The 17,591-nt window shown below is 37.9% G+C and overlaps 2 protein-coding genes across 5 annotated transcripts; one reads left to right on the top strand and one right to left on the bottom strand.

Annotated features, from left to right (window-relative positions):
• Nucleotides 1-268: 268 nt before the first annotated feature.
• Nucleotides 269-3,774, bottom strand: LOC138059895 (probable polyglutamine synthesis accessory protein MT0602). 4 transcript variants are annotated; one of them, XM_068905546.1, is made up of 3 exons: nt 3,640-3,749; nt 3,306-3,405; nt 269-2,460 (listed from the first exon to the last, which is right to left on the bottom strand). In XM_068905546.1, exons 2-3 carry the CDS (start codon nt 3,384-3,386, stop codon nt 1,342-1,344), a joined length of 1,200 nt encoding a protein of 399 aa, XP_068761647.1. In that variant the 5' UTR covers nt 3,387-3,405; nt 3,640-3,749; the 3' UTR covers nt 269-1,341. The 4 variants fall into 4 exon arrangements, with proteins under 4 accessions (XP_068761647.1, XP_068761646.1, XP_068761649.1 ...); XM_068905545.1 differs by lacking the exon at nt 3,640-3,749 and adding an exon at nt 3,464-3,633; XM_068905548.1 differs by lacking the exon at nt 3,306-3,405 and having other exon boundaries at nt 3,640-3,774.
• A 100-nt stretch (nt 3,775-3,874) lies between these two features.
• On the top strand, nt 3,875-11,012 carry LOC138059896 (N-alpha-acetyltransferase 60-like). The gene is made up of 5 exons (XM_068905549.1): nt 3,875-4,017; nt 7,129-7,258; nt 8,000-8,096; nt 8,422-8,656; nt 9,589-11,012. The coding sequence occupies exons 1-5, from the start codon at nt 3,914-3,916 to the stop codon at nt 9,731-9,733; spliced, it is 711 nt and encodes a 236-aa protein (XP_068761650.1). The 5' UTR covers nt 3,875-3,913; the 3' UTR covers nt 9,734-11,012.
• The last annotated feature ends 6,579 nt before the right edge of the window (nt 11,013-17,591 follow it).

Raw genomic sequence — 17,591 nt, 5'->3', positions numbered from 1 at the left:
GAAATGTCTGTTTCCAGTGACCATTTCAGGAGCTTGGTCACTATATTTAGTTTTCCCCTGATTTGCATTTATTTTTAGGGAAATTACATTATATATCAATTGCAGTGACTAACACTTCAGAAGAGAGATCCTGTTGCTTTAATTTCACAGATTTCAAAATCTTGATCTTTATCTTTGGAAAACTGTAGTAACGAAGCCACCTTAAGAAGTTATACGATGACTTTTCTATTCTCTTTTTCAGTTTCTCTCATAAGAGACTTCCTTCTGGTTGGTTTATTTTCCGGCTTTATTGTAGTACTGGTATATACTATATTTCTCTATGTAGCCTGCAATTATTATTTTTCCCCTTAGGTATCCATTTTCAAAAGCTAAGTAGCAATTACGCAAATAAATTGTCAAAAAGCAAGCAGGAGATGGCCACATCCCTTGTAGTCTTCTCATAAGAAAAATTCTCAGTCCACTAAGTGAAAAGCTACTGGGATGGGGAAATGATAGGAAGCAATCTGGTGGGACTCTAAACTACAGGTCACATTGCACAGGTCAGTGTACATGTCACTGTGCTACTGATAAATAAACAACACCAAAAGTGTCTCCTAGCCCCACTCTACGAAAGTGTTGTTTCAGGTCTCGGGATAACTTTTGGCTCAGCTGTTCATCAGTGGAGCAGGGACTTCTAGTCTTGACCAGGCCTGTGGAATGTGGCCTGTATTTTATTTTTAGACCTGCTTCAATAAATCAGTTGGTTCTTCACAAGCCCAAGGCTGTTGCCTAACAGGAGCCCGGTAGCCTGGGGCTCCCAAAGAATAGCTCTGGGCGCCTTAATTTTTCACAGCAACACCTCTCACTTCTTATGTTGGGCTCCTAAGTTCACAGCGTTTAGCTCTGAGGGCCCCTTTAAAATTTTCTTAGGCAGCAGCCTTGCAAGCCCTAACGGATTTAAAATGAAAGACCTTTAAAGACAATACATCATAATGCCAACTGTCCTGGGTGTGGAACAAATGGTCTAGGCAAACAAAAAAAAGCAAAACTGGGTCTTTTGTTCAGGGGCTGCTGAGAGGGAGGGCCTGGTGGGGCCTATCCCCACGTTTTTGCCTTCGGTGTTGATTTTTGCTAAACCTCTCTCTTCTCCCTCCCCTCACACTTGCGTGATCCACACCAAAGCCTAGATTTTAATGTTTGCAATAGCAGGCAAACCAGGAGTTCTCTCTAATGGACACGGCTGCCTTCAACAAAAGGAGTTGTTGAAATTTATTCATGAATGCAAGCATGTCAACAAATCATCAACCAATACTACATGCAAGCATCTAGTATTCACTGTTGATTGAGACATCATCTCGAAGGTTAAAACACCAAGTGAAGTTCATCATCTACTCTTTTGACATCGCATCCAAACTTTCTGCATTCCCTTGACATGGTCTTCATCAGCCAGTTTATTCCTTCCTCTTTGGCTTTGTTCACTCGCAAGTGCATGATTTGTGTTGGCACCATTCTCAGCCCAGCCAAAAGCCCTGTCACTGGATTTACATCGACAAAGTACATTAGACTTAGATCACCACGGTAGCCCTCATGACCTGTGATGCCTTCGTAATCATTTAAAAAGTCACCACAACCATAAATGATCAGTCGGCCATTGTAAACCTCTATTCCTTTTACATGATGAGAAGAATGCCCATGGATGACATGAACTCCTGCTTCATCAATGGCTTTGTGAGCAAATTTTACAAATGAAGAGTCAATCTTCCAGCCCCAATTTCCACCCCAATGGACAGATAAGATAATAATGTCTCCATCTTGCTTGTGTTTTTCAATTTGCTCTTTTAGCTGTATGGCTGCCTCTTTTGGCTGATGAAACTCCAAGATATTAACTCCTTCGCTATCTGCATTTGCTAGCCACGTATCACAAACCCCACTCGAAAAATGGCCAGCAGAAAACACCAAGACCCTAATGTTGTCATGAAGATGAAAGACAGCTGGTGATTTTGCCTCAAAGGCATTTCGTCCTACCCCTGCAAATTTTATGCCAGCATTCTGCAGTGTATCCATAGTTTCTATGAGACCAGGAAATCCCCAGTCAGCAACATGATTGTTCGCTAGAATGCAACAATCAATGTCAGCTGATTGAATGACATTGACATTTTTTGGATGCATGCGATAATGTATTCCTTTGTTGGGCCATGGCACATCACTTGTTGTCACTGAAGTTTCTAAGTTAATTATTCTCAGATCTGGGTTTTTTTCTTTGAGTATCTGGATTGCCGCTCCCCAGACATAATCCACTTGTCGTTCACTTCTATCAGGTATTGGGCCATTCTCTCTCTCTGCTAAACTCACATAATCCCTTGCATCAAGTCCATTCATCTCATATAATATTGGGTGGTTAGCATGCTCAAGGATCATGTCAATGCCACGACCCAACATCACATCTCCAACCATGAACACAGTTATTCTGGTAGTCATTTTCTGAAATTAAACAGTGAAATATGAAATCAAATTGTTCAACTGAAATTATCATTCAGTTCAGTGAGTACCATGTCTGCAGGTCCATATCCTGACACTTTGGGACATAATGAAGGAGGTGTACTATTTTTCAATGACATGCAAGTTATTTCATCTGTATGAAAGATGTTCAATATGATTGTTCAATGTTGTGTCAATTTATGCTTCCGTTAGATTCTTACATATAGTTGTTACAGAAACAAGTAGTGTTTACTAGTTGCTTCACATTCCGCTTTGAAATTAGGTACAATAATTATATATAAATTATTTTAAGGTTTATGCACAAACAGAAAGTGACTAAGTTGGGATAGCTAAAATTACATTAATTTACCCAAGTGACTAAGATGGGGTCTTTAATTAACCATATAAAAGATTAAAAAGGGGTCATGCCCAGCGAAAATTGACCCAAGTACCCTCCCCAGGAGGCTATTGTTTTCTAAACAATCAGCCGAGAATAAAGTACTGAATATTGAAAGTTCAAGTGCTGCATAATGAGCTCATAATCTCTGAAAATTTGAACCCTGTATACAATGATGCTTTAAAAATTCTACATTTAAATTTCACAAAGAATGTATGGTTTCACCAGTGCCTAATTGCCACCAAAGAATTCATCAGTATTTTGATGGCTAATAACTGGCTCATTATCAAAGCTAAATTAAAGGGCTTAAACTTGGAGATTGAATTAAGTCTAACAAGTCATTTTATCTTTTAAAGTCAATTCATAAATGGCGTTATGCCTTCTGTAAAGCAAACTCGTATGTTGATTAATGAAACAATGACGTCAGCAGTGTTTAAGGTTCGCGACTTACCACATGCGATGAGAAAACTTGTTGAGCATTTCTATGAACAACTGAATCAGTAACAAGATACTTTGATTTTGAGGAGCCCATCCAACATGACTCAAGGCACCTAAAGACAGCAATGAGTCAGGTGAAATAAATCTAATATGTTGTAAACGAAGACTTACCTCAAATCCATTCCCTTGATTATTTTGAAGGCAATACGCGTAAATGAAGTTGTTTTTGTCATTGTTACTATTCTTAGGCAGGGACTTTAATCAAAGCAATAAAAAATTCCCATCTCCTCTTACTTTTTTTAGCTAGGGTCTAAGAGTTGATAATTTTCTAAGGGAATTGTTCTTACCTCAGATTCCCGGGCAGCCTTTTTCCGAAGTTAACCGACTTTTAAAATTAAATTCCGGAACTATGTCGAAGAAAGTCGACAACTCGTGAGAGTCACACACTGGTTTCCAGGCCTACCAGATGATGCACTTGTTTCTTGTTTCTAATATGGCGGACGTAATACCGTAATGGCAGTGTCAACAAATCACTTTCCTCATTTCAAACTTGATGAGTTTGCTGTCCGATACTTTGTTCTTCTTACCTAAAACCCATTTTTCTGGAGAAAAAAAAATTGAATGACAATCAATCTGGGTTTGCTAAACGATGTTCAGGTGCGGTTCTTATGCCCAACCGATTTGGAGGAGGTCAAGCGGTTGTGTCGCGAATGGTTTCCGATCGAGTGAGTATACAAATTTATACAGATTAAGAGTTACAGTTGAACGAAGCAGGAAAGGTAGCCATATACATATAACTGTAACTAAGCTTAAAATAAAAGGTTCGTAAATATATATCATGGTCGTATCTCTGAAACTTTCACCTCTCATATTTCTTTCTTTCCAGTAAAACTGATCGAAACGTCGATTTTTATAGACATTTTAACCTCGGAAAATCCCGAAGACAGTTCATAAATTTTGATTTATATATCATGGATTTATAAAACTGGATGGACAAGAACAGGCTTGATTACAAAAGTGCATGCCTTAAATGCATTGCTACATTTATGATTCGTCGTGTATGCGTTTTAGCCTTCTCCGTATACTGACTGATACACCCTTATAAAAAGCCTTTGCAGACAAGCTCTACATGAAAAGAAAGTCAGTAGATATATCAACGAGCTGGTTTTTCAATAATTATATTTTAATTTCGGCTCGATGCGGTTTTTATACAGAATTACTGTACCTTGACACAAGCCCAACATGCCGATAATCGCAGGCGACAAATGTCAGAAACTTCAGCGTAATTTCATTCAAAATCTTAGAACCCAGAAGGACACTGAATTACTCCTCATAATTTTAGCAATTTAATTTGTTCAAAATTATTGGCACTTGATTTGGGATACATATGTGTTTTAATTAGTGCTACTATGATTATAAAAAAATTGATCCACGGCACTGCAATGCCTGCATGGTGAACGTGGGCTTTTTAACACCTGACTGGCAAAATTTTAAGCTTTGACTTTTATCTAAAGGCTGTTTACTTTGTGTGCAAGTTTTAGATTTCACGGTTTGCCATTATTCATATTCAAAACTAATCAATTTGACCTCAGAGGGTTGGATCAAGTGAAAAGTGACATGCATACCTGCCAACCCCCAGAGTACAAAAATCTGGAGACATCTAAAAATCTTTGCATTGTAAGAATGTCATTTTCAACAATATCTTAATACTCTCCGAAAATCACCCGAAACCCTTCTGAATGTTCCTAACGTTTCTCGATTAGAGCAGCAATTGCTATTGTTCCCATAACCGCGCCAACTTTCTACCACGTATTGTGCAATTTGATTGGCTGATCTGACCAATTACGGTACTTGTTAAATATAGCCTATTATAATATCAATTTGATTGCTCCGTTTTACGTTTTCCGAACCAGAACAGTTCAAATGAGAGCACTAGAATCCAGTTCTTGTTTTATTTTCCTTTTTGACATCTCGAAGATAACGAAATTAATGAACAAATGTTGAAAAAGGCCACGGTAGGTATTTCCCGGGAGATTTGGTGCTCTAACCGGGAGACGGGGAGATTTGATGAAACACTTGGATCTCGACTCCCGGGAAAACCGGGAGAGTTGGCAGGTATGTGCATGGTGTTTCAGTGTTTCGTTCTAATGTTTTGCTGTTTCGTGGTTTAGTAATGCCCTTAATAAATATTACAAAAATTGTATGCAAAATACAAGTTAAAAAGTCTGAAAGCCCGAAACTTCTGTGCTGCATATTAATTCAGCGGTATGCACATGCATTTGCATTTTTAAACTAGATGTGATAAGCAGGTGTCTTTTTGAAATCAAGGCTTTAAACTTAGGTCACTTAGTGTTTTATAGTTAAGGACGGTGCCTTGCTATTGTTATTGTGTTTTTGCGTTTACGTTCTACACATCTCGAGATACTCTGGTTTCCTATTGGTGATGCTTACTGATACAGGGATATTTTTGCACTGTTTTAAACTATCAGAAGAAAGTAGATCTTAGTAAGTACTCTACTTGGGGCGCGTTCAATTGACCCTATTCTGGAATAAGAATACATGAAGTGATGATTTAAAACGGTAGGTCTGGCGTTTTGAAGCAACAAGGATTATAAATATATGTTTAAAATAGCATTTTAGCAAGTGTTTGACAGTTTTCATGCGAATCTCCGTAAAAACGAAGGATTTCTAACTTCTATTCCATGTATTCCTATTCCGGAATACGGTCAATCGAACGCACCCTTGGTATCCAAAAAGAAACCTGGGGGTAGCCAGAGAGATAACAAGATGCCTAGAGGTGTTTATGCGGGATGGTTCGATGTAAGCATTAAAACCTTTTTGTCGATAATCACAGTCTGTTTACGCTAGCAAACAAGCTTGCGTCAGAAAGGCTCCTGCTTGCATTAAAGTGGCAACAAAGAAGACCTGGAATTTGAACAGAGGAGTGGCAATGACACAAGAAATTTTCTCACATGAAGTAAAATAAGAAACTGATCAGGACTTAAGTGTGGTCCCTGTGAGGATATGTAATTTCACTGCAGGAAAGGGTCATTCTCAGTCTTTGGTTTTGTAAATTTTAGTTTAGCCAATTGCAATGAAGGGCATTCAAGACTCACGAGAGCAACAGCCAATCCCCTATTTAAGAACATTTCAAAAGCTCGCAGAATTCATTGCCAGGCACTGTAAATGAAAAATGTTCTGTTATACAGGAACAGTTTATAACTTCTTTTGTAACACTTATGTAGAGGTTACAAATGGAACCAAGGGAAAAGACCGATTCCCACCGAAGTTAAGCCCTGTTGGATGCCGGGTTAGTACTTGGATAGGCGACCTGCTAGCAGTGATTGCCCTATCATCAAAAACAATTTCACACAAAATCTCGCTAACCTGCTCCTACTCAGGGTAACTTAATGGAAGCAAATTTGCAATAATGGCCATGTTCAACAACTGGCAGGTAAACTGTACTTGTCTGAGTCATTGTGATCATGCATCTCTGTATCCGACAAGTTTTCTGCTATTAGTGTATTTAATTTAATGTTCACATTGAAATTTTTCTAGGTAATTCATGCCATTTTTATTTTTAGCACTGCTAGTTTTGTAGCCTGAGCCTATTTTTGTCATCTAAAAAGTGCATATATTAGACCAAATGATTCACCTTTACAATTTGAAAACTGATTAATATGTCATTGACAACCAAACTGCATGAGAATGTTATGATTATCAAAATGAAGCAAAGTTTGTGTGCCTTGTGAGGAACAATAATAATAATAATAATAGAAACATTATTCACCTCTGGAAATCTATGTTTTAATTCTGTGTTTGTTCTTCTTGCTCAGATACCCCGATATTTGGTATGACGAGATAACATCAAGCTCTCGCTTCTTTTCCCTGGCAGCTACATTAAACAAGAATATTATTGGTCTTCTTGTGGCAGAAGTCAAGACGAAGTCTCTTTGTAATAAAGAGGTAAATACTATAGAAAACAAGAGAAAGCAAATTCCTCACTAAAAGCAGAGAAATGTGCAGGAAGACATTCTCAATGTTTTAAGTCTTAAATTAGTGCTGTTGCATAATAGGCTAGTTTCAAATTCTATGTGAACAAAACAACACAGATGAGCTTCAGGGAAATGATGTGCATTTTCCTTTTTCCATCACAAGTGAGAATTCCACCTGAAAATCAAGTCTTCTATTTTGTTTTTTACACATTTCAAAAAATTTCTACATGTACGGCGGTCAATTAAGTATGTATGCATGTATGCATATATATTTTTGCCCATGTTCTCTTTTATTTGGGAGACAGTAAATTGAGTCAAATGAAATGGTGGGTATTGGTGAGAGAAGAAAACCAGAGTACTCAATTGGAAACACCTCTTGAACGAGAGTAGAGAACCAACAATAATCTCAACCTGCATGTGGCAGCTAGTCTGGTAATCGATTCCATGCCACATTGCTGGAAGGGTAGTACTCTTAATGCTGTGCCACTGCTAAAAGTAGGTAATTAATAGGCTTTAGAGTTAAAGGGACACTTTGTGAAGTTTTGTTAAGTTTCGAACCATTTTCTAAAAGTGCTCAGCATCTCGTGTCACCATGAAAACTTTCTCATTTGACCAGGGGTCTTTGTTGATAAACTAGACTTTGTTTTTAGTGGAGGCAAAGTGGTGATGGTCTGCATTTAATTTTAAACAATATATTATCGTTTGTATGTAGGATGGTGGCATTCTTTCCTTCGCATTTGGTGACGACACCACGGTGGCATACATTTTGAGCATTGGTGTTGTTAAAGAGTACAGGAGACATGGTATAGGTGAGTATTGTGCATGAAACAATATGTTTTTAGACATGACATGGCCAGCCCTGCATTTTCAAATCAACGAAAACTACGTAATTGGAAAGGTATGTGTATTAATCTCTGCGACTGAGGCATTAACAAATCAATGAACTAAACTGCAAAACTGTGCTCAGGGCTGATTGCTATTGATAGACCCTGTATGTAGCAGGTGATTATGATGAGGTTCACTTTCCTGGCAAAATGGTGAGTGTGTTTCAGACATCCAGGTAAAATATTTTATCTGTTTCTAGATACATGTGTATTTTTCAACATGTAACCTCAGGGTCATTTTTTATCTCAGGGTCTCTGCTTTTGGATAGTTTACTGTGCCACCTGACGACACCTGAGAGACAAAACTGTAAAGCTGTGTATCTTCATGTTTTAACTACAAACTTGGCTGCAATGCAGTTTTATGAAAAGAGACATTTCACCCAGTTCCGCTACCTTCCGCTGTATTATGCCATCAATGGCACACACAGAGATGGCTTCTCGTATGTGCTGTATATCAATGGAGGGGAGCCACCTTGGACACTTGCATATCCTTTGTATATTTTGATTGCATGGTGCGTGCAACATCTTTAGTTTGTATAGCTGGTGCTGGGGAAGTGCAACATGCAAGATGTACATGTAGCAACATAAGAGACAGGAAAGCAAAATGAATAAATTAGGTTCATATTAATTTTGTAAAATGACTGGCATAACACAAACAAACTGCTACTCAGGAAGTTTTGTCCAGAGCAGTTAAATTAGTATGAACTGAACCTGATATGACGGTGATAACATGAGATAGTATGAAACCGGGTGGGGTTACGCAGTAAAGAATAGTTATCTTCTTGTGTGAATTCTTGACTTGAATTAACATGGGTAAATTCTTCTTTTTGACAGTGGTGGACCCATTGATTTTCTGCAATATCAATGAATGAATGAATGTTGATTACCATCATGGCAGTATATGTGCTGAATTACAGATGGGGTAATAGAACATAGAAAACTAAACTATAATTTATAGATTAACGTTCAATAAATAAGTAAATAAATTAGTTGCTTACAGACAAAAGCTTATTGAAGGGGTTCGGATCGAGCCATCTCATCCCTGCGGTTAATTAACCATGAGAGTAAGCCATATCCATTACTTATAGTAACAACCAAATATTTAACCCTTAAACCCTGGTGTGATAGGCCATTTTGTTTCTGAGGAGAACACTCCAAGGGGCTTAGTAACCAGGCAGATGTTGAACTTGACATGATAACAGTTATATCTGCAGCAGATATTACATTTATCATGTCAAGTTCACAAGCTATTGTGAATTGATTGAATGCTCTCAACCAATCAGATTTTTCATAGTGAGTCTGATGTATAATAATAATATTTGATAGTTGATTAATTTGTTCCTTTACATAAGTCCTTTAATGTCTCAAGCTATTCAGTTATACAGGAGACAAACATTATTGTCCTTAACATTATCAATGATGCCTTGAGGTTTATTGGAAGCAAACTGTCCCAAGTCCAGCCTTGCAAGTTTCCACTGTATCTGATGAGTTGCTGTTATCATTGGCTTTTGTGGGTCACTCCTATCCAGGCCATTAGAGACTCTTGTGTTCGAACTCTTTGATTATGGATTTTATAAATCCCTCTTTGATGCAGCAAATGTTAAATTGAGATTGAGAAAATTATTGTTTGTATCATAAGGTGACCTGTGGTGGTTCATCATTTCAGCTAAAGATTTGTTTTATAACATTTAAGGAAAATTGGCTCCTAAGGTTTTTCCATCTTAACATACACTTTCGCTGCTAATCGGTATGAAAAGTAAACTGACATTCATGACTTTGAATTCTCTTTCTCGCATTTTCCAAGACTCTGCATCTGCTGAATTTAGTCTGCTCCCTGTTCATTGTTTACCCTTTGTATACCAAGTAATGTGAAATAGGCTGGGAAATAGGCAATCCCAAGAGCTTCAAGCAAGTCTTGCCTGCATGGCACTTCAGGGCCCAGGCACTGGTAGATGATGTTGATCATCATCAAAATTTAAAGAATGGTCTTTGTTTTATAGTAATGTTGATGCACAGAACTGCATCAGAATTTTCAGGATTATAACAAGTTATGGGAAAACTGTTTTTCTGTTGGTTGCCACCCTCGTAAAATGTTAATGAATTTCAAACAAGAAACATGCATGCAAGCTCAATCCTTATGCAAACTTTTAGGAAAACTGTAGTAACGGGATCGCCGATGCATTGGTTTGTGATGAGAGAAAAGTTGAGTTTGTTGCACAATATTATCATGCACATTCAGACTCTCATGTTTGTCTGCAAAGGTACTTTTTGGGAGAGATTATCATGATTTGCTTATAATTATTCACAAGAAAGATGACTGCTTAAAATTTGTGCATAAAATATATTTTTAAAATATTTGTCAAACGAGCTTTGGAAATTGAAGAGGGCTTTAAGATGTTTATTTATTTTAAAAATTGCATAGGGTTTGCATTTTTCCTTCAACATTCCTTGAAATATTTTATTGCAGTGATGATTTTTGGACTCTGCCCTCTGTTTTCATGATTTCTTTTCTGTGTCACAATGTCTTGACCACAAACCTTTAATTTCCTTAAACCAGGATTGTTTTTAAGAAATCCAGTTTGTCATCCCTAAAAGAATATTATTTTATAACATCTTGTTTTTACATTCATCCTTTACCTTTGCCTGTAAAAGTAAATGTACTTTTTGTAAGTTTCTCAGTACACTGAAAAAAATTTTGTTACTGTTTTGTAAAGTATCAGTAATTATTAATTATTTTGTAGATTCCTTGAGTTTCCAAGTCCCGCACTGTTTTGTGCATGTATTTTCATTTATCACCCATGAGAGTCCCTGAAGAATAGGTAATAAACATTAAACATGCAATCTTTAGACTAATAATTATTTGCGTCTCAGAATTGGGCAGTGAAATTTCATTGTCTGATTTAAGCATGGTAGGGGAAAAAGGAGCTTTAGGGTGGTACTCCCTTTGAATCTGTGTGATGTTACCCATATTTACATTCATTGGTGTTTTGACCGCAAAAAGCATTTGCCTTTATCATTTATGTACACTCTTGCCAGAGGAAATTTAGGGTATTCGAATTTTTCACATCAATGCAAAGTTGCAAAAGGACATGGGGTGCACCATGTGACATTCTGCTATTCCTAGTTCCATTCTACTAAACATGGAAAATTCTCACCTATGTGAGACCTATTCCAGACTCATTTTGATTCCAGAACTCTGTCTCTCATAAACCCCTGGGCCAGGTTGTTCAAAAGCTAACTAACACAAATCCACCACGATTTAATGTAAAGTTAATATTATTTGAATTTTACCTGTCAAAAAAGTCATAACTGTAATTTGATGCTGAAGGAAAACGAAAGTACTGTCAGGACTTTTAGCCTTCATTAGGGCCGTTTATACGAGAGAAAATAAGCTGCGGCTAACTCTGGCCGCGGCTTACGGAAGCCGCGAACCCCCTGTATAAATGGTACAAAATCTACGTTCACGGCTTTCTCAAGCCGCGGCTTATCCTGGCCGGGGAGTTTATACTCTTATAAATAGTTCCTTTCGCGGCTCCCGTAAGCCGCAGCCAGAGTTAGCCACGGCTTATTTTCTCTCGTATAAACGGCCCTATTGTCAGAACTGGCCGGCCAGACTGGTCAGTTTTCAAAGAAAATGCAACAATTTCAAGGAACAATTAACGCGCATTCTTCTGGGGGAGTATAAATTATATCTGCTTCGAAGTGTGTTAATCTGAAGGTGTTTTAGAGTATTTCTAAATTCCTCTAAACAAATTTCTAGTTTCTAAAGAAAATGGTGCTGAGTCGGTAGGAGAGTGAAACACGAAATTTGGTTTTATCAAACGAGTTGATAAAGGTTGAATTATCACGGTGAAAGATTTGGAAAGCTGACCCACAATTAAAAATAAAGGTTTTAATTTGGCCCTCTGAAAATGGTTTCAAAAAGTTATTTTATGCTCAAGGTAAAATTTGAAGAGCAAAAATCTTCCGGGGAAATCTTTATTGATTGGTAAATTAAATAAACTTGAATCAAAGTTCACAATAACCCAGGGTTAAACTTCACCAGTCTTTGAGCAACTGGGCTCTGGTTATTATGCAGTATGCCTCACCCTAGAAAGGAAATTATGTCTGGTTTGTGCTGCACTTCTGATAAGGCCATTACTAGAGTACCCCTTTCCCCTTGGGAACCTTGCTAAATGCAGTTTTGACTGTGGAAGTAGTAGTCTCCTTTGCAGCCGCTCGGGCCAAAGTCACGCATGGGGATGAGGAGCGTTGCGTGACTTTGGCCTCAGGGGCAGCAAAGGAGACTATGGAAGAAGGGGCCAGTTTCAGTAACCGGTGGAGAGTGAACCTTGAGCATTAGGTTCTATCAAACTAGTTGATAAAGATGAATAAGCCACCGTAAGAAATACTTGCGAGCTGACGCGGGGAGGCTAAAGTTCAGGTCACTCATCACAGGTCATTGTTTTTACCCATACAGTATGGTGTCCTTCACGGTCCATGACTTTTGGCGCTTACCCTGGGTGCCAGAGGGGGAAGCCTGGCCCCAGTTGTTCAAAAGGTGGATAATCATAATGCTATCCACCGGATAAATCACTACCCACTGGATAACTCAATTGGTTTTGCTAGTGTTTATCCACTGGATAGTGATTTATCCGGTAGATAGCACTATCCATCGTTTGAACAACTGGGGCCAGCTGGTCTTTTGAATATTCTTTTCGAGGAAAGAAAACGAAAAACATTGCGTCGTGCTTTCCGAACGTGTTTTTTTCTTAATCTCTTTCTGACCCCAGCCCCCTGAAAATGCTGTTTTTCTTCAAATGGTAGGGTATCATTGATTGCTTGTTGCTTGCAAAAAAAAGCCACCGCTTTGAAAGAAAAAAACCAACGATTGTTGTAGTAGAAAATTGCCAAAAAAATATTCCAAAAACTATTTAGCACGACTAAAATAAACGCTCGAAGGTCCGCTCGAAGTGTTTCTAAAGAAAAACACGTTCAAAATGCTCTAAGGTAGGGGCTGGGGGTATTGATGTTGCGAGGTGCGTAGAAACGTTAAACCAATCATTGCATTGTTGTTTGATCACGTGCTTTGTAACAGTATAAATTTTCGACAGCGTTACAGCATTGCTCAGCGTCACTGCATACGGCCATTCGCACGAGTTAAGTAAAGGAAGGTGTGAGTTCGTGGTTCATGAAACTCTGTGGAAGTAAGTTTCTAATTTTGACTGAAGTCTTGTTTAGGCACTCAATTTGTAGTCATTGTTACGCGTTCTAAGGCCTTGAGGCTCCTATGCCTTGAACTAGGTCGTTGATAGAGAAGACATTTGTTTTAAATCTCACCACCTCTCCACGTGGTTACTACTAGTAAGCTTTATTCATGTCGCGTTTCACATCTCCTAAACTTGCACAAGTTGTTATTCCGGCTTCCCGATTCTTAAATTTAGTGCTTCCAAGCCCAAGTATTGGCCTTTGTGCCATAGTCGAAACATCAGGTGTGTGAGCATTCCGCGGCACAGCAGATTTATTAATGAAACGCTTAAGGGTCGGTTTTTGCCACAGCTACTGCCAAGCGTTGAAATGTGGAAACAGAATCTTGAAATAAAGGCTTGAATGCGCCGAATTTTTTGGAAACCTAGAAAACAAGGCAAGGACTGAGACAAAGAGGTTTTAATATGTCAGGCATTTTTCATTTTAGTCATCTCTTAACGGTTGAGAATTTGCTCTAGACACTGGCGTGGGTTGTTACTGTACTAGTCTATGCCTCGTTCTTCAAACGATATGCCGTTTCAAGATTGCCTGTTTTCGCACGCATTTTTTTCCCTTTCCCTATTTGGGCGCCTGGAACAGAGTATTTCAAGGACACGACAGTGGCAGGGTAACCGGTTTTTCTTTTTTTTATATATATATATTTTTTTATTTTGTTAGTATTGCGTTAATTTTGTTAAAGCCTTCTTTCATTCATGCAAATTCTTAACATTATGTTTGGTGACCATATGCTGGCGTTTGTGGTTGAGGTAAATGTGCGTCATTGTGCTTGCATCAAGAAATTATGGTTCTCAATACTCTCGGGTTCAAGGGTTAAGTTCGCAGCATTTGTTTTCAGTGTTCCAGCTAGTGATGACACAAGATGACGAGCCTGATATCTTTGAAGCATCATGTTTTGTGTAACTTTGAAGCTGTGATGTCTATTCGAGGCATTTGTCTGAAGCTGGTTACTTTCGGTTGAGGTTGTGGTCATCTCTTCATATTAGGTAGTGGCTGACTTTGAAGAGAGTTTGTGAACTTTTATGTTGTCTTTTCAGGCTCTCAAAGGCATCCTCATATTCACAAATTGGGGTACAGTGCCCATTTTCTTTATGGTAAGGAACTTTACTTCTGGCAGTGTTTTGTAGACATTGTCATACAGTACAAATCAAACAATTTTTTGATGATCTGGTCATTATAATACCCTTAACACTTGAGAAGCAAACAAAGGAAAATGCAACTTGAGCCAAAGCACATTGTTATGCCCCTACAAACCTCCCTGGAATGCCCCACTGTTTATTCCATGCAAAACTGCTGCAATGGCTTGTTTTTAGCTTTGTCTAAATTCTTTAGCCTCGTTAAATTTATGTCTTTCACTGAGTCTTTCGTGAAAGTTAGGCTTTTCAGTTCCAATGATAACCTTGTTTTTGGGTGGATTAGATTCCAGGAAGGTTTTCTTGTCTGTCTGCCTGTGATAATGTGATGAATGCTTAAGACTAGAGTCTCTGAATGACTGAGTCTTGTAGAAGACAGCTTTTCTCTGATTGTCACGAAATGATCATACTTAAACAGTCCAGACAAACAATAAATGAATGAACTTTGACTAAACTGTGTGCCAATTATTCCATTTTTAGGACTTTGGGTTGAGCACTGAGGTTGTTTCACAAGAATGGTAATTGACTGTATTGAATTTCAATTGTACATTAATATTGTAATATTTAGATGTTTGTTGGATAGTAATATTAAAAACAAGGAGGTAATGTGGCATGTTGGTGGTGGCATGGATTATGGACCAACATTAATTTATCTTTTGACTCTGAATTTAACCCCTATCCTTGGTGACTTGTTACTGGTCAACTTTGTCAGTTTTAAGGTAATTCCTTAGTATTGCATTGCGCATCCTTACTGGGCTTGATTTTCGTGTCATTAGTGCGTGCACATGAGCATGTGCGCGTACAAAACATTTCCCTCAAACTAAACCCAATAGCGGAATAACTGCTCCTTTTCTCTCAAACGAGCACGTTGACCCCAGAATTTTTTTCAGGTATTTGTTATGAACAATCTAATAAAGAATATATTTGAAGAAGAGAAAAAAAGTTTGATAGTAGAACATGAGTAGTTCCGAACTGGGTGTATTTTTGCCAAGGCAAGGACTTCAAAGCTAACCACGGAACTGTCCCAAATAATGCACTATTCCCACAACCAGGCAATCAAAAATGGCGTAAATGAAGCAGTACTGCTTATGTGAATAAAAAAAGCTTTATTTTCAAAATAACATTTTGTATCTTTCCAAGATTCTTGATTCTGTATTTTTGTATACCCCATTTTAAGAGCCTGCTAATGCGTAAACAAGCATGGTGACCCCATTTTTGTATTGCTTTTTTAATGTTCATATCATGAATGTTAATTATGCTAATTTTCCAAAAAAGGTTGATAGTAGAACAATTTCAAGGGAATTACCTTAAGTAAAAATTATTTTTGGTTTTCAAAACATTAAAAAAGGACTATCCCAAGGGATGGACAATCTTAGTCACATGTGATGAAAAACCTTGACACCTCTTGTTAGAGTGCAATGAAAGTACCTCATTGTGCAGTGAACATATTCTCCTCCTGATGTGACATGCGTGAACTGGACTTGAAGAATGTTTTAAAGATAAATGACTTACGAGATTTCTGAATTTTCTATTGCAGGATACTGCCATTGTGGTTTTCGAGTATTAAATCAGTAATGGTAAGGACAGATAGCTGATTGTTGTTTTAAGTTCTTTGGTCTCCATGGTTGTACATGGCCCTCCTCTTCTCTCAATCCAATTACACACATAGTAATCTCTGTGACAACATTTTCAACATTGGAACAACAGCAAAAACGTTATAAGCTAATGATTAGAAATGTCATTAAGCATAGTAACTTGCTTACTCAACTGCATTTTTACAGTCAAACAAAGCAGCTCATGTGAAGTGGACATCCATTTTGACTCCCCAGAGTCTGTGTGGATGGATGAACATAAGCTTGGTCATCACATGACAACCAAGAAAAAAACGGTTGACCATATTCTCTTTAGTTTTAGGCTCTGCCCCAGGAGCCCAGCTACAAAGGTTCAAAATGTGAGGGAAAGATATGAGCATACAACAAAAACAAACTAGGCCTTATTACAATTCTTTATATGAAGAATTCAAATAAGGAGTGTTTTTGTCAGGTTGTGCACTTGATGTTTTACTATATTGATGAACTAGGCTAATTGTGTTGAGATAAGCTGATGTGAGGTGACGAGAGAATCTTTTTCCCTATCTTATCAACAATGAGGATAATCTTTGCAATTTTGCGACAGGATGTGAAAATTTAGTTGTTCCCCCTGTTTCAAGTTTAAAAAACAATTCACTGTGAGAAACCAAGTAAATTATTTATATATTTATTTTAACAAAAGCAGCTGCAACCTTTTATTTTTGAAAGAGAAAGGTCAAAACTAGTTGCACATTGCAATTTCTCCATATATTTTAGTTGCGATGGGGAAATATTCAGTCACGCCTTTATTGGTCACGATTTAGAGCCCCACACATTCTATTCAAATATTTTTATTCAAATATTTTTAATCTATTTGCTCTTAATAATGCAGTGTGGTGAACATCCTGCTCTGCTGCCTCTTAAGAGTCCATATAGTTAATTAAGCTGATGTAGGGTGATGAGAATCTTCTTTCCCCATCTTATCGACAATGAGGATAACTTTGAATGTCACTTATGTGACAAAGCCAAACCTCTCTGACTACATCAGAAAATTAAATTTTCTGCTTTGTCTTGACCTTCAATTGCAAGGCTGTTGCCTAACAGGAGCCCGGTAGCCTGGGGCTCCCAAAGAATAGCTGTGGGCTCCTTAATTTTTCACAGCAACGCCTTTCACTTCATATGTTGGGCTCCTAAGTTCTCAGTGTTTAGCTCTGAGGGCCCCTTCAAAATTTTCTTAGGCAGCAGCCTTGAATTGTGCTTAATATTTGTGTTAAATAATGTGAACTATTTCTTAGTGGCATGTTGTATAATTTTAGGATGTGGAAGCTTTGATAGGACACTGACAAGTCTGTACATGCTTACAGGGTTTCTTTGGTGAGTGTTACACTTTATTTAATTAATGCAGTGTAATGGGAGTATTAAACAAGAACATTCTGCTTTGCTGCCTTAGTCTGTTCAGTTCATTAACCTTTTGA

Source organism: Montipora capricornis, chromosome 8, assembly GCF_036669925.1.
Source record: "Montipora capricornis isolate CH-2021 chromosome 8, ASM3666992v2, whole genome shotgun sequence".
Lineage (NCBI taxonomy): Eukaryota > Metazoa > Cnidaria > Anthozoa > Scleractinia > Acroporidae > Montipora > Montipora capricornis.
The sequence above is the reverse complement of the archived record's forward strand: the minus strand, read 5'-3'. Positions and strand labels throughout refer to the sequence as shown.

What these genes read in the sequence shown, in the direction of transcription:
- LOC138059895 (XM_068905545.1), bottom strand. Translation starts at nt 3,525, where the DNA reads ATGACAAAAACAACTTCATTTACGCGTATTGCCTTCAAAATAATCAAG. An exon ending in ATCAAGGGAATGGATTTGAG is followed by an intron (nt 3,406 to 3,463) that starts GTAAGTCTTCGT and finishes TGCTGTCTTTAG; the next exon opens with GTGCCTTGAGTCATGTTGGA. An exon ending in AAGTTTTCTCATCGCATGTG is followed by an intron (nt 2,461 to 3,305) that starts GTAAGTCGCGAA and finishes GTTTAATTTCAG; the next exon opens with AAAATGACTACCAGAATAAC.
- LOC138059896 (XM_068905549.1), top strand. Translation starts at nt 3,914, where the DNA reads ATGACAATCAATCTGGGTTTGCTAAACGATGTTCAGGTGCGGTTCTTA. An exon ending in CGCGAATGGTTTCCGATCGA is followed by an intron (nt 4,018 to 7,128) that starts GTGAGTATACAA and finishes CTTCTTGCTCAG; the next exon opens with ATACCCCGATATTTGGTATG. An exon ending in AGTCTCTTTGTAATAAAGAG is followed by an intron (nt 7,259 to 7,999) that starts GTAAATACTATA and finishes GTTTGTATGTAG; the next exon opens with GATGGTGGCATTCTTTCCTT.